Raw genomic sequence first — 14,881 nt, forward strand, 5'->3', positions numbered from 1 at the left:
ATGTGTTTTTTTTTTTTTTTTTTTTTTGTCTGTTACCACTTTTTTTCAGCTCTCACTGAACAGATTTCTTTCAACGATACGTCAAAAGATCACAAATCGTATCTAGTCGAAGAAATACCTTCAAAAATTGAAAAAATTTCCCTCGTTCCCCATAAATGGGGGAAACCTACAAAAAAATTACAAATTTAAAAATCGCTAATTTTTTAAATTTTTTTTACTTAAAATTGCTATAATTTTTTCAAAAATCAACAAATCAACATAATTTTTTTTTTATATAGATGCATGATATCATTACCTTTTATTTGGTATATTTTTTTTATAAATTTAACCCTTTATCTGCCCACAGGGAGGGATTTAAAATTACAACTTTTTCAACTTGACTTTTGAAAATGTTCTGGAAAGTCTGACACTTTTATATATATCTTAAATTAAAGCTAATGTAATGTACTTTATTATGAGAAAAAAAAAACTTTGGATTTTATTTTGTCTTCACGGTGAAAACAGTCATCAAAGTTAATAAAAAAAATACGATTTTTGTAAAAAAATTCTTTTTTACATTTTTAACTTTATAACGCTATAACTTTTCGGAAAATGTATGGATCAGTAAATTTTTTTTTTTTTATAGATGCTATAAATATACTAATATGCTATATTTTATAGATATACTTCTTTCATTTGACATACTTTTTTTTTAAATCGGACCATTTCCCTTAATACAAGGGGAGGGGTTCAAAACATAAAAATGTAGAACTTTTTCAACCTAATTTTTGAAAGTGTTCCGGATATACTGATACTTTTATATATATCTTAAATTAAAGCTTATGTAATATACTTTAATATTAAAAAAAAAAACTTTGGATTTTATTTTGTCTTCACGGTGAAAATGGCTATCAAATACTATTTTTGTGTGAAAATTCTCGATTTAATTTTTAATTTTTAACTTTATAATGCTATAACTTATTGAAAAGTGTATGGATCAACACAATTTTTTTATGAAAAATAATATTTTTTAATAATCCCTCTTTCATTTGACATACTTTATCTTAATCAGGATATTAATAAGGGACTAGCAGATCATGTAACTTTTGGAATAATCCACCAATTTTTTAAAATTAAACATTATCTAAAGATTTGCATCGAAGCGTTTTTTTTTTTTTTTGATAGTCATTTTAATCACTTTCAGATATCATTATACTTGATCCAACTATGCCACATTACCACTGTGCCGTGATCCCCCCGTGCTGGTTTTTTTTTTTTTTTTAATTTATTAATATAGAATAATCAACACAAAATATATTTTTATTTAGGTTTTCTTGAAAAAAATCGAGATACATTTAGTGCTGATCTTTTGCAACTTATACATATTTCATCCAACAAATTTTTAAAAGTATTATTTGCTGAAGATATTGCTATGGGATCTGAGACAAGGAAAAGAGCTCCAACTTTGTCCACACAATTCAAAAAATCATTAGATTTATTAATGAAAACTCTTAGTACTTGTCAACCATTTTTTATTCGTTGTATAAAGCCAAATGAATTAAAAAAGCCAATGGTAAGGATGTAAATAGTTGTTATTTTAAGATCATTATAGCCTTATAATTTGATGAATTTTATTCCTTTAAATACTAAATACTTTTTAATATATAAAAATCATAATTTATTAATACAAACATTCTTAACTGAAAATTTTTTTTAATTAATCAGTCATATTTTGTACCTATACATTTTTTAAGGTTTTTGATAGAGGATTGTGCTGTCGGCAACTTAGGTATTCTGGTATGATGGAAACAATTCGAATTAGGCGTGCAGGTTATCCAATTAGACATGGCTTTAGAGAATTTATTGAACGTTATCGGTTTTTAATACCTGGAATACCTCCTGCTCATAAGGTTTGATTATTTCATGCTAATATATATATATATATATATATAATTTATTACTAATGTTTTTGATTTAATAATTTAGACTGATTGTAAAAAAATGACTGCACATATTTGTCAAGCTGTTTTAGGACAATCTGATTATCAGCTAGGAAATTCTAAAATTTTTCTAAAAGATGCTCATGATTTATTCTTAGAGCAAGAGCGAGATCGGGTATTAACTAAAAAAATAATAATAATTCAAAAATCTATTAAAGGATGGGTTTATAGGCGAAGGTATAAGTTTCACAAAAATTACTAATAAATTATGTTATGTATAATTAGTGTCAAACTATTATAGATTCTTACAAATGCGGTCTGCTGCTGTATTGGTTCAAAAATACTGGAGAGGATATTCACAGAAAAAAAAATACCGCCAAATGCTTGTGGGGTATTTAAGATTACAAGCAGTTATTAGATCACGTGTTTTATCTCATAGATTTAAACATTTACGTGGACATATAGTTGGATTACAAGCACAATCTCGTGGATATCTAGTCAGGAGAATGGTTACCAAAAAAATGTGGGCCATAGTTAAAATTCAAGCTCATGTCAGAAGAATTATTGCTCAAAAACGTTTCAATAAAATTAAAGTATTATACTCTTATAATTAAAATAATTCAATTTAATATAAGTAAATTTTTTTACATTTTATATTTTCCTTCTTGTAAAGTATGCTTATTTTATTATATAATAAAATGAAGAAAAAAACACTTTTCTGGGAAAATTACTTAGCGTGTTCGGATTTTCAAAAAATTTTTTTTTCAACGAAAGTACTCGGTCACCAGACTCTGGGAAAATTATTGGCAAAGTTCAGAAAATTTTTCCTGCTCGCCTACAAGCATTTTAAAATTTTGACCATTTTCGAGAAAAGCACTCGCTGACACCAGCGTTTTACGACTTAAAGTTTCAAATTTTTACTAGACACGCCCAATGACATTCCTGAAATATAATAAAAAAAATCAATTTAATCCATTTTTTTCACGAGCTCGAGACGCCCGAAATTCTTGCGACACTTTACTTACGACATGAAAACGATTTTCAATCATACCACAACGTTTTGCACGTGCCGAGAAAGCGACGAAAATCCGAGATCCAACTAAAACTCTGGCCACTACAAGTTTTCTTTTTTTAAGTCCACGCACATGGTTTTAATATGCGCATTGACTCATTTCTGCGCATACGTTTATTCTGAATTTTAATTATATGGTGTAATATGTATTTTTATTAGGACACTATTTTGCATTTTCACATAGCATTAAATTTTATCAAGGAATATTATATGTTATATATAAATTTAAAGACTGTTATAATTATATAAATGTGTACTTTCATTATGACAACAGTTCATTATTAATAATCTTATTTTTCTCATATATGAGTCTATGAGTTTATCGTTTATGATATGGGCCCCCCTTTAACCAGCACTATCAATATTTTTTTAATAAAAAGCTTCTAATAAATAAGGACCTAATGTCCTTTTTTTTATCAGTACTTTAATATTTAGTAAAAAAATATTAAATACACTTCTAAAATAATTTTTGAATACGCTTAAGGGGAATACCGCATTAACAAACGTCAACCATATACCCAATACATTTTACTATATTCTCTTTTTGAATTTTCCTAATTTTAATATATATTTGTTACACTGATTCTGATGTAATATTTTTTCTACAAAACACTTATCGTGTCCAGTGTAGCCGAGTACTCCCACCAGAATCACTGGACTACTTATGATGACGACTCAAAGAGGCTTACTTGCCAAAGGCTTGTAAGGCTCCTGGTCTAGGACAGAGCCCCAGCTAACCGGAGCCTAGTAGTTTATTAAAGAACAAAAAAACTGGTTTATTTGATCTAATTCTTTTTCATGTTTTTTTTAGTTTGAATATAGAACACAAATAGAAGCCTTAAAATTGAAAAATAAAGAAGAAAGAGAACTTAAAGAAGCTGGAAATAAAAGAGCTAAAGAAATTGCTGAAAAAAATTACAGGGTACATACTAAATAATTGAATTAAACCTCTTTGAAGTAAAGACTATTAAAATGTGTTTATAGAATCGAATGGAGGAATTGGAAAGAAAAGAACATGAAATTGAAGAAGAGGAAAAAAGGCAAATGGAATTTAAGAAAAATTTAATTAGTAATGCAGCCAGGAAACAAGATGAACCAGTTGATGACAGTAAACTGGTTGAAGCAATGTTTGATTTCTTACCAGATTCAAGTAGTGAGCCTCTAATGCCTACTAGAGGAACATCTGTTTTCATGGTAATTGATTTTTTTAGTGTAGTTTCATATTCAGGGAATTAGAAAAGTAAGCTTCTTCTATTGTCGACATTCTTTTAACACTATTAAATCTACATTTTTGCAAGTACAAAAATTTAATATTAGTTCCTCATTGCAAAAATAAAGTTGACACCTTAATAGAGTATAAGGAACAATTAGATAAGAGATACATTATTATCAATAAACTAAGAAAAAATGTCCCTAAAAAAAAAATCTCATTATATTTATATTTTGATTATTCAAGTCGTCATGATAAATGAATACTCTGTAAAAGGTTAATAATCTCTATATTATCTCGATATCTCTAAATTACAAAGATGACTTCTTTTTTAAGACCTGTGAAAAGTTAAAAAAAAATTAAATCATTACTTTAATTTAAATTAAAGTAAATATATTCATGTTTAAACAGGATCTTCCTACATCAAGATCTGATGATCAACAAGATGTTATTAGTGATATACAACCAATTCTTGAAGATGAAGAAGATTTGTCTGAATTTAAATTCCAAAAGTTTGCCGCAACTTATTTCCAAGGAAATATAAATCATCAATGTTCTAGGAAACCCTTAAAACATTCTTTATTGCCACTTCATACTCAAGGAGATCAATTGGTAAGACAAATTTAGGTGTATTTAACATAAAAAACAGTTTTTATTTTAAAAATGTAAAATTTAATTTTCATATTTTTGCAGGCTGCTCAAGCTCTTTGGCTAACAATATTAAGATTCTGTGGTGATTTGTCCGAACCACGTTATCATACTATGGAAAGAGATACAACCTCTGTTATGTCTAAAGTAACTGCAACATTAGGACGAAATTTTATTCGTAGCAAAGAATTTCATGAAGCTCAAATGATTGGTATGGATCCGGTTAGTATAAAATTATTTTATAATAGAGTATTCCATGGTATTTAATAACTTATGTTAACTTTTTGAAGTATTCTTAATTTATTTTTTATTTAACATATAGGAGAGTTTTTTAAAATCTAAACCACGTTCTATACGTCATAAATTAGTTTCATTAACATTAAAGCGAAAAAACAAGTTAGGTGAAGATGTTCGAAAAAGATTACAAGATGATGAATATGCTGCAGATAGTTATCAATCTTGGTTAGATACACGTCCAACATCAAATTTAGAAAAATTACATTTTATTATTGGTCACGGCATTTTAAGAGCTGAATTAAGGTATTAAATGTAACTAAAATTATGATTCTTTGAGACTAATTTGTAAAATTAATAATTAAAGAAAAAGATTAATAATTTTTTAATTTTAATTTTTTTTATGTTTATTTTAGAGATGAAATTTACTGTCAAATCTGTAAGCAGCTATCTGCAAATCCATCAAAATCTTCTCATGCTAGAGGATGGATTTTACTTTCACTTTGTGTAGGATGTTTTGCTCCTTCAGAAAAATTTGTTAACTATCTCAGAGCATTTATAAGAGAAGGCCCACCTGGTTATGCTCCTTATTGTGAAGATCGTTTAAAGAGAACATTCAATAATGGAACCAGAAATCAACCTCCAAGCTGGTTAGAATTACAAGCAACAAAATCAAAAAAACCAATTATGCTACCTATTACATTTATGGATGGAAATACAAAAACTTTGTTAGCTGATTCTGCTACTACAGCTAGAGAACTTTGTAATCAGCTATCGGACAAAATAGGATTACGAGATCAATTTGGGTTTTCTTTATATATTGCATTATTTGATAAGGTAAAAAATTTTAATTTTTACACAAATAACATTATTTTTATTTTTGCAGTATTTACTTGAATTATTGCATTTAGTTTTGATTTAAAGATTTATAAAAAAATATAAAACCACACACTAGTATGCGGCATTAATTTTGTGTATGATGTGCATATGTTTTGTTAGTTTAATTGTTATACTTGATAAACATTTTTATTGTTAGTTTGTGGTTCAAACCCAACCACAATAAATAATCTTTAATTCATTATTTTTGTTTTCTAATCATTTTTATTAGAACATAAGTGATAATTGTGTCAAATTCTCTTTATTGTCACTGAACTCCTTATTTCACCTTCCTCGTGTTCTCCTTTGTCAAACTGGTACTCTATATACTCTTTCTTATTCCTATTTATTCTTAAACCCTTTTCTTCAAAAGATGATCTCTAGCCTTTGATTAATTTTTTCCTATTAATACTATATCATCAGCGAATAACATGCACCACAGCACCTTTCCTTGTATTTCTCTAGTAATTTCATCTATCACTATATAAAATAAGTAAGGGCTTAAAGCAGAACCTTGGTGTATTCAAACTCATACCCTAAAATCTTCTGTTACTCCGCCCACCTTTTTTACCCTGGTACAAATACTATCACACATATCTTCTATTATATTAATGTACCTTTTCGGAACTCCGTTTCTCATTAATGTCCACTTTAGAACCTCTCTTAGTCCTCTCGTACGCTTTCTTCAAATCTATATATACCCTACACAACTTTTTCTTTTTTTCCCTATACTTTTTATTAGATATCTTACACAAACATGTGATACACTTACTAAATATTAAACTCACCTATGCATTTGTACTTGATATGTGTTTTTTAATGACTTTAATGATACACTCTATGTACACTTTTAACATAGACATGAAAAAGAAACATTCATGTTGCTTGTTTAGTAATATATTTTAAAAATGTATCTAACATTACTGCATTAGATATTTAATACGCTTCACCTTATTAAAAATTTGAGTTATTCTATAAAAAAAAAAAATTTTAACAGTATTTTATTTATTTTATTTTGAAAAAAAAGTATTCTAGGTTGTATAACTTAACTTATAAATTATTTCAATGAACTTTTTTTTATGTGTTTAAACTACCAAATTTAATAGAATATTTAAAAATAATCCTATAACAATGTAATTATTGAATCAAATTTATTATTTTTTTTTTTTTCTAAAATATGTTTTCAACTTTTATTCTAGGTATCTTCTTTGGGAAGTGGTGGTGATCATGTAATGGATGCTATATCTCAATGTGAGCAATATGCTAAAGAACAAGGTGCCCAAGAACGCAATGCTCCATGGAGACTGTTTTTTAGAAAAGAAATTTTTGCACCCTGGCATGAACCAACTGAAGATCAAGTTGCCACAAACCTTATATATCAACAAGTTGTAAGAGGTGTGAAATTTGGTGAATATCGATGTGATAAGGTATGTTTTTAATTATATATCTTCAAAACTTTACTGACCAAAATATATATATTCTATTAAAGGAAGAAGATTTAGCTATGATTGCTGCTCAACAGTATTACATTGAACACAACACTGACCTCAATACTGAGAGGTTACTAAACTTGTTGCCAAATTATATACCTGATTATTGTTTAACAAATGCTGAGAAGTCTATAGAACGTTGGAATACATTAATTATTCAAGCATATAAAAAGGTAATCCTAAGAAATTAATATAAAACAAATATTTAACTGTATCCAGGGTTCATAAAGTCTGCATTTCTCCCTCCATTAAATTGTAATATTCAACACTAGTTATAATATGAGTGAAAACTTATAATATATATATATAAAAATGTTGACTTCGAAATAAAATCTTGGATACGTGTCTAGTCTTTATATTATGACATTTATTAAAGTTAACATATGGTTATGGGTTTTTTGTATATTAGTGTTTTCTTTGCTGGTGTAGGGTGAATAATATACTTGTTACAATACACATATCATTATTGTTTATTACTTTACACTTTAAAGTCAATAGAAGTATTTTTCTTCAAGGCAGTTTCTTAAGGTAGGTATATTTGTGTATTAAAATGCCTTAAAGTAGTATAATGAATGTATTTGCATGCTATTTTATGGGTACACACTTTTGTATTTATGTTCTAAGAGTATTGTATTTAAAGAGTAAATCAGTCAAAGTCAAGATTTGCTATAAATTTTAATCTTATTTATAATATTTAAAATATATTTAAATCTGACAATTTTTTTTTTGAATTTCATGAAATTTATTTATTTTTAAGTTCAATTTTACTTTGATGAAATACTATTTAGGTAGCCTTCAATACATTTATAAAAGTGTCATAAATTTAATTTGTTTCTAAAGCTGTATTTTTCATTCTTTTAGTCACAAACAGTAATTTACTAGGTATAATACTATGATTTATACACAAAATATAAGAATTTGGTTGGTAAACTCATTATTTACTATACCCTTAAGTTATTAAATAATATCAAAAAAGTTATAATTAACTGATTGTCTTAAATAATGCTTAAAATTATTGTGTCATTAAAAAGCTAACTTGTTATTCTATTTAGTTTCTTTCCTAAATAATTTTGTTTTATATTTTTTAAGTTTAACAATCTTCTATATTAAAATGTACCAGGGATATTCTTAAAAAATTTTTTGAGGAGGATATACATAAAAAATTCTAATTCTTCAAAAATATCTTTAGCATATAATTATTTTCATTTTGGGGTGAATTCAATCCCCCTCACTGGCCTAACTAAGAGAGTAGTCCCAATTCCAGACTTCTCATGAGCATTTCTTAAATAGAAAGTTGTATAAGATGATTTTAACCATTGTCTAGTTATAACTGACAAATAAAATGTTTTTTTTTATTTTGGTAATACAAGTGAAATAGTACAATAATTTTGATTTGGATTGCTTTGCAGCAGATAAAAAATCGTTATTATATATTGTCATTTTCTTAAACCTTATTCCTGTTATGATTACACAGAGTAATTACACAATGTTAAGCAAATTCAAAGTGTTGTTTGGACTTAGTTTAAAAAAAAGTTAAATAAAAAGTTTTATTTTATATTATATTATTTATACAATAACATGAATACATTTATTATTTACATTTTTTTAAATATAATATTGGACCCCCAAGAGATATTTCTAATTGCGCTTTAGATGCCTCATATCCTCTTTGAGGACACTTATGTATATCTCTATGGTATAGTGCATTTCAAAACTTAATTATTGGATTTTTATTTGGTTATCATTTGATAATATCCATCTAGTTTATATTTTACCTTCCATCTTCAAATTTATAGATTGCATGATAACAATTTTTCAGTTTTAACTGATATATTTATATTTAAACTGCATATTTTTATTAAGTTTGCTTATTTTAAATTTAAGTTAAGCTGAGAAAATGAGCTACCAAAGTATAATTTTTATTGAATTTAATTATTTTTCTATCTCTCAATATTGAAATACATAATATGTTATGCACAAAAATATTGTAAGAAATTTTGATTTCCATTTCAAAGAAATACTGTAATTTTTTTAAATTTTGATTATAAAAATTTGATAGTCTTTTCAAGTTTATGTCTTTATGTAGATAACTTACAAGTTCTTTTTTTACTAAATACTATTCTTTGACAAAATTACATTAAAATGTACAATTTTTATTTTATTTACTGTTTCTAAATCTTAATATATTAACATGTGTATTTTAACTAGGGCGTGGGTAAAGGGTGGTTTGATGGGTATTCAAATAAATAACCTGTACCTATGCCTCTGATTTTAACATATAATTTAAAATCAAGCTTTATCATCTTATACTAATATTTTGCATGAAATCTTTTTAAATAATCTTTCATAATTTATGTTCTTTAAAATGCTATTGTAATGCAATTTAGTTAAATGTTTTAATTAAATTTCTGTGTGGTTGTAAATTTTTATACGTATTGCATGTTTATGAACTTTAGAGTTATTATTTGAAAGAAAATGTTGCTCAATTAAGAGTTAAAGAAGATGTTGTAAGTTATGCAAAATTTAAATGGCCTCTGCTTTTCTCCAGATTTTATGAAGCATATAGAAATTCAGGTAATATTTTTTGTTAATAATCAATATTTTTATTGGTACATGATTATATGTGTTGGTGGGTTTTAATTGAGTATTTCTTTATGTTATTTAACATATGTTAGACTGGATTAAAGTGAAAAATTAATCATTTTTTATTAATTATTTAAAAAAATTATTGTTACATGCTTATTTTTTAGAATATTTATTATTATTTAAATAATTTTTTTAAATATATGTGTGTGGCCTATGTACCAACTGGATATTTTATTAAATTTATGTGTAAATAATTTTTTTTTAGTCAATTATTATTTAAAACTATGCATTTAAAAAAAATTGACAGTAATAAATTTACTAGCAATTTTTATTTTTGCCAAACTGATGAATTTTGTAATCTACCAGTTAATAAATTTTTTAATCTTTAATGAGGTGTTAATACTAATTATTAGAAACTAAATACATACAATGACCTATTATTTTTAGGGCCAAATCTACCTAAAAATGATGTCATAATTGCTGTAAATTGGACTGGAGTTTATGTTGTTGATGATCAAGAGCAAGTATTGTTAGAATTATCTTTTCCAGAGATAACCACGGTTTCAAGTCAAAAGTAAGAATTTAATAAATTTTTCACATTTTTGTATTTATATATTTTTATATGTAGGACAACAAAAGTTTTTACTCAAACTTTTACGTTATCAACTGTTCGTGGTGAAGAATTTACATTTCAAAGTCCTAATGCAGAGGATATTAGAGATTTAGTTGTTTACTTTTTAGAAGGATTAAAAAAACGTTCTACATTTGTGATTGGTGTTCAAGACTATAAAGCACCTGGTAAATTATCGGATTTTTTTATATTTATTTTTTTTATTATTTTCTATGATATTTTTTATAATAATTTAGGAGAGGGGTCTTCATTTTTAAATTTTCAAAAGGGAGATTTAATAATATTAGAAGAAGAAAGTACTGGTGAAACTGTAATGACATCAGGCTGGTGTGTTGGTTATTGTGATAGAACAGGGGAAAGAGGTGATTTTCCGGCTGAAACAGTTTATGTATTACCTACTTTATCTAAACCACCTTCAGATATTTTAGTGAGTATAATTGGTTTACCTTTAAATAAAAATAATGTGTAAATAAGTTTCTATAGCATAAAAATATTTAAAAATTTCAAATTGTATAAGTAGAATTTTGAATTTATAGGGTTTATGTAACATTTTGTTAAAAATTAAATTATTGTTATACAATAGCATTGAAAATGTTCCACATACTAATAAAATTTTGAAAAAGTACTAAAAATCATTAAAGGATTATTTTTTTTTTGGTCTTGTATAGAAAATTAAAACTTTAAACTCTATTATATTGATATTTATGAAATTTCATATGTATCTCTTACATTCTTAATATACATTTTACAAAACTAGCTTACATAAAAAAAACTGTCTATTTAAGAAAATTATCTGTCAATAACAAATTTTAAACCAGTGTTTTAAAAGATACTAGGATTTTTATATCAGCGTGTAAAAAATAGTATGGTTTATAAATGCCTAAAGATAAATAAAAAGACCTGTGTGACACCTCCGGTCTTTGTATTAAAATTTACTCGCAAAATATTATAATATTCAAATCTATACCCAAATTTTGTGCCAATTTCAAATCTACTTTGAGTGTTTTTCTAACTCTTAATTTTTGAATTATTCTAATAAGTAAAAATCTAAATATTTATTTATATTTAATTACTCATAATAAACTTTAAAAAATTCATTTTTAACAGAATTTATAGTATTTATTAGTAGTACCATTACAGTAGTATAATAATAATAATTAATTTTAGTACTTATTTGTTTGTAATATATCATAAAATTAGTAATAATAAAATCATTTTTTTTAACATTTGGAAATTTTGTTTTGTAGGCATTATTTAGTTTAGAAGCTGCAGATCAGAGTCGCAAATTATATTCTCAGCAAATTAATGGTACAGAGCCTAGAGAGAAACCTCATAGTTTAATAGAATATGCTATTGATCATTTTCGGTAAGTTTTATATAATTATAGTTGATTAATTAACTATTGCTATATAAATAATAACCAACCCTCTTTTTAAAGGGCACCTCCAAAGCGTACTGTTTCAAAAGCATTGACATTAAGTTCTGCGAGACGTGGTAATAATGATGATTTATGGCGTCACACTAGAGAACCAATGAAACAGCCATTATTAAGAAAACTAGCTGGTAAGGAAGAATTAGCAGAAGAAGCTTGTTTTGCATTTGCAGCCATGTTAAAATACACTGGTGACTTACCATCTAAAAGAAGAATGCCAAATGAATACACTGATCAAATATTTGATGGTCCTTTAAAACATGTATATCAATATTATATTTAATAACAAAACCATATGATTAATAAAAAAATATTTCTTTAGGAAATATTAAGGGATGAAATTTATTGTCAATTAATGAGACAGTTAACAGACAACCGAAATAGATTAAGTGAAGAAAGAGCTTGGGAATTAATGTGGTTGGCAACTGGTTTATTTGCTTGTAGTCAAAACTTACTAAAAGTATGTTACTAAATAAACTGAAGAATATATTTTTTTCACAATTGAAAAATTTTTCAATAATAATAATTACCAAATTTTATTTTATAATTTTAGGAGCTCAATTTGTTTTTACGTACTAGAAGACATCCAATATCACAGGATTCTTTGCAGCGTTTGCAAAAAACTATACGCAATGGTCAAAGAAAATACCCACCTCATCAAGTAGAAGTTGAAGCTATTCAACATAAGACTACTCAAATATTTCATAAAGTTTTCTTCCCTGATGACACAGATGAAGCATTTGAGGTAGATTCATCTACAAGAGCAAAGGATTTTTGTACTAGTATTTCACAAAGATTAACTTTACGATCGAGTGAAGGTTTTAGTTTGTTTGTAAAAATTGCTGATAAAGTAATATCAGTTCCAGAAGGTGACTTTTTCTTTGATTTTGTTCGACATCTTACAGATTGGATTAAAAAAGCAAGACCAACTCGTGATGGTTAGTTTTTCTTAGAGAATACTTAGTTTTAGTAGACATAATGTCCATGCTCTCAAATCTGTTGGTCCATTGTACGCACCTCGTATCATATTGTCTTGATTCAGTTTACCCACCTATAGAGAATACTTAGATTAAATATTTTATTTTATTTTTTATATAACAGGAGCAGTGCCACAATTTACTTACCAAGTTTTCTTTATGAAAAAATTGTGGACCAACACAGTACCCGGAAAAGATAGAAATGCTGATTTAATATTTCATTTTCATCAAGAACTTCCTAAACTTTTACGAGGTATTTATTTATTGTTAAAAATGTATTATATTTTTTAATAAACGTTATAATTAAAAAGTAAATTATGTTTTAACTAAAATTTTTAGGATACCATAAATGTTCAAAAGAAGAAGCAGCAAGGTTAGCTGCTTTGGTATATAGAGTCAGATTTGGTGAAAGTAAACAAGAACTTCAAGCTATACCGTAACAATTACTATATAAAATGACCAACATAATTAGTGATAACATCAAATTTTTTCAGGCAAATGTTGCGGGAACTAATACCTGGAGACTTGTATAAAACACAAAATCCAGCTGATTGGAAAAAATTAATTGTTTTAGCATATAATCAGGACTTGGGCATGACTCCAGAAGAAGCAAAAATAACATTTCTCAAAATTATTTATCGGTGGCCTACTTTTGGTTCAGCATTTTTTGAAGTTAAACAGACTACTGAACCTAATTATCCTGAATTGTTATTAATAGCAATCAACAAGCATGGTATCAGTCTTATTCATCCACAAACTAAAGTAATTCATTTATTATAATTCATTTATTGGTTTAATGGCAATATATAATACTTGTATATATATGTACAAATTAATTTTATTTAGGAAATTTTAGTAACTCATCAATTTACTAGAATATCTAACTGGTCATCTGGAAATACATATTTTCATATGACTATTGGAAATTTGGTCCGTGGGTCTAAGTTACTATGTGAAACATCACTTGGTTACAAAATGGATGATCTGCTAACATCATACATATCATTGATGCTATCCAATATGAACAAACAGCGAACAATTAAATGAACAAATTCAACCAAAGTATTTTACTGATTTTTTTTAAACTATTTTTGTTATTATCATTGTATTCTTTTAGTCACTTATTCATCACATAACTTAAGTGTTAAAACTGTATAAAAGTATTATTTGAATAGTTTTAAGAGTATTTTAATAGTTAATATGTGCCTATGGTTGTTAAAATGTAATATGTTACTTAATAGATGTTTTATAGATTTTTTAATTAATGCATCACCATTTAGGAATTCCGTCCAACATTTTATGCAGTTAACAATCTTATATTTTAATTATAATTATATCTACACTTTTTATCAAATGTCATATTTAATTAGAACTAACTTAGAGTTTGATAACTTTGTTCAAATTATTTTTCATTTTAGTGCAATTAATCTTATTAATGAAATTATTTATTTTATTTATTTTTGTGGGAAGTATTTAAATTGAAGGGATTTTTATTGAATTTATACTTTATGAAAACAGTTATGTTTACATTTTATGTAAAGTAATATATGAACAACTTGACGAAATCATGATTATTATTATTTCTAATGAGGTTGAGGATTAATATTTTTCTAGTATGACATAAAACAATAATGTGTTTAATAAACATATTATTAACATATTACATGACAATTTTTACAATTTTAACTATATTAAAATATTTCATTGTCATTTAAATGAAAAAAAAAACATAGTATTTTAGGTGTTAGGTTAAGTTATTTATTATAGAATATAAATGTATTGGTAGGGAACAGCACTTACTAATCA

General features: G+C 26.0%; 1 protein-coding gene across 1 annotated transcript in view; it reads left to right on the plus strand.

Moving 5' to 3' along the window:
• The window catches only part of LOC126899898 (myosin-VIIa), a 20,820-nt gene extending 6,230 nt beyond the window's left edge, over window positions 1–14,590 (plus strand). The window contains exons 13-36 of the mRNA XM_050675151.1: window positions 1,308–1,552; window positions 1,734–1,889; window positions 1,966–2,156; window positions 2,221–2,512; window positions 3,803–3,913; window positions 3,976–4,185; window positions 4,613–4,813; window positions 4,895–5,071; window positions 5,172–5,389; window positions 5,500–5,920; window positions 7,159–7,386; window positions 7,449–7,622; window positions 9,906–10,023; window positions 10,483–10,609; window positions 10,664–10,833; window positions 10,903–11,093; window positions 11,914–12,032; window positions 12,105–12,360; window positions 12,421–12,558; window positions 12,652–13,036; window positions 13,200–13,328; window positions 13,415–13,511; window positions 13,570–13,837; window positions 13,922–14,590. Of these exons, the coding sequence (XP_050531108.1) occupies window positions 1,308–1,552; window positions 1,734–1,889; window positions 1,966–2,156; window positions 2,221–2,512; window positions 3,803–3,913; window positions 3,976–4,185; window positions 4,613–4,813; window positions 4,895–5,071; window positions 5,172–5,389; window positions 5,500–5,920; window positions 7,159–7,386; window positions 7,449–7,622; window positions 9,906–10,023; window positions 10,483–10,609; window positions 10,664–10,833; window positions 10,903–11,093; window positions 11,914–12,032; window positions 12,105–12,360; window positions 12,421–12,558; window positions 12,652–13,036; window positions 13,200–13,328; window positions 13,415–13,511; window positions 13,570–13,837; window positions 13,922–14,122 (4,823 nt within the window). The 3' untranslated portion in view covers window positions 14,123–14,590. The remainder of the gene's footprint in view (window positions 1–1,307; window positions 1,553–1,733; window positions 1,890–1,965; window positions 2,157–2,220; window positions 2,513–3,802; window positions 3,914–3,975; window positions 4,186–4,612; window positions 4,814–4,894; window positions 5,072–5,171; window positions 5,390–5,499; window positions 5,921–7,158; window positions 7,387–7,448; window positions 7,623–9,905; window positions 10,024–10,482; window positions 10,610–10,663; window positions 10,834–10,902; window positions 11,094–11,913; window positions 12,033–12,104; window positions 12,361–12,420; window positions 12,559–12,651; window positions 13,037–13,199; window positions 13,329–13,414; window positions 13,512–13,569; window positions 13,838–13,921) is intronic.
• The last annotated feature ends 291 nt before the right edge of the window (window positions 14,591–14,881 follow it).

This window comes from Daktulosphaira vitifoliae, unplaced genomic scaffold, assembly GCF_025091365.1.
Source record: "Daktulosphaira vitifoliae isolate Bord-2020 unplaced genomic scaffold, ASM2509136v1 Scaffold_2, whole genome shotgun sequence".
NCBI classification, from domain to species: Eukaryota; Metazoa; Arthropoda; class Insecta; order Hemiptera; family Phylloxeridae; genus Daktulosphaira; species Daktulosphaira vitifoliae.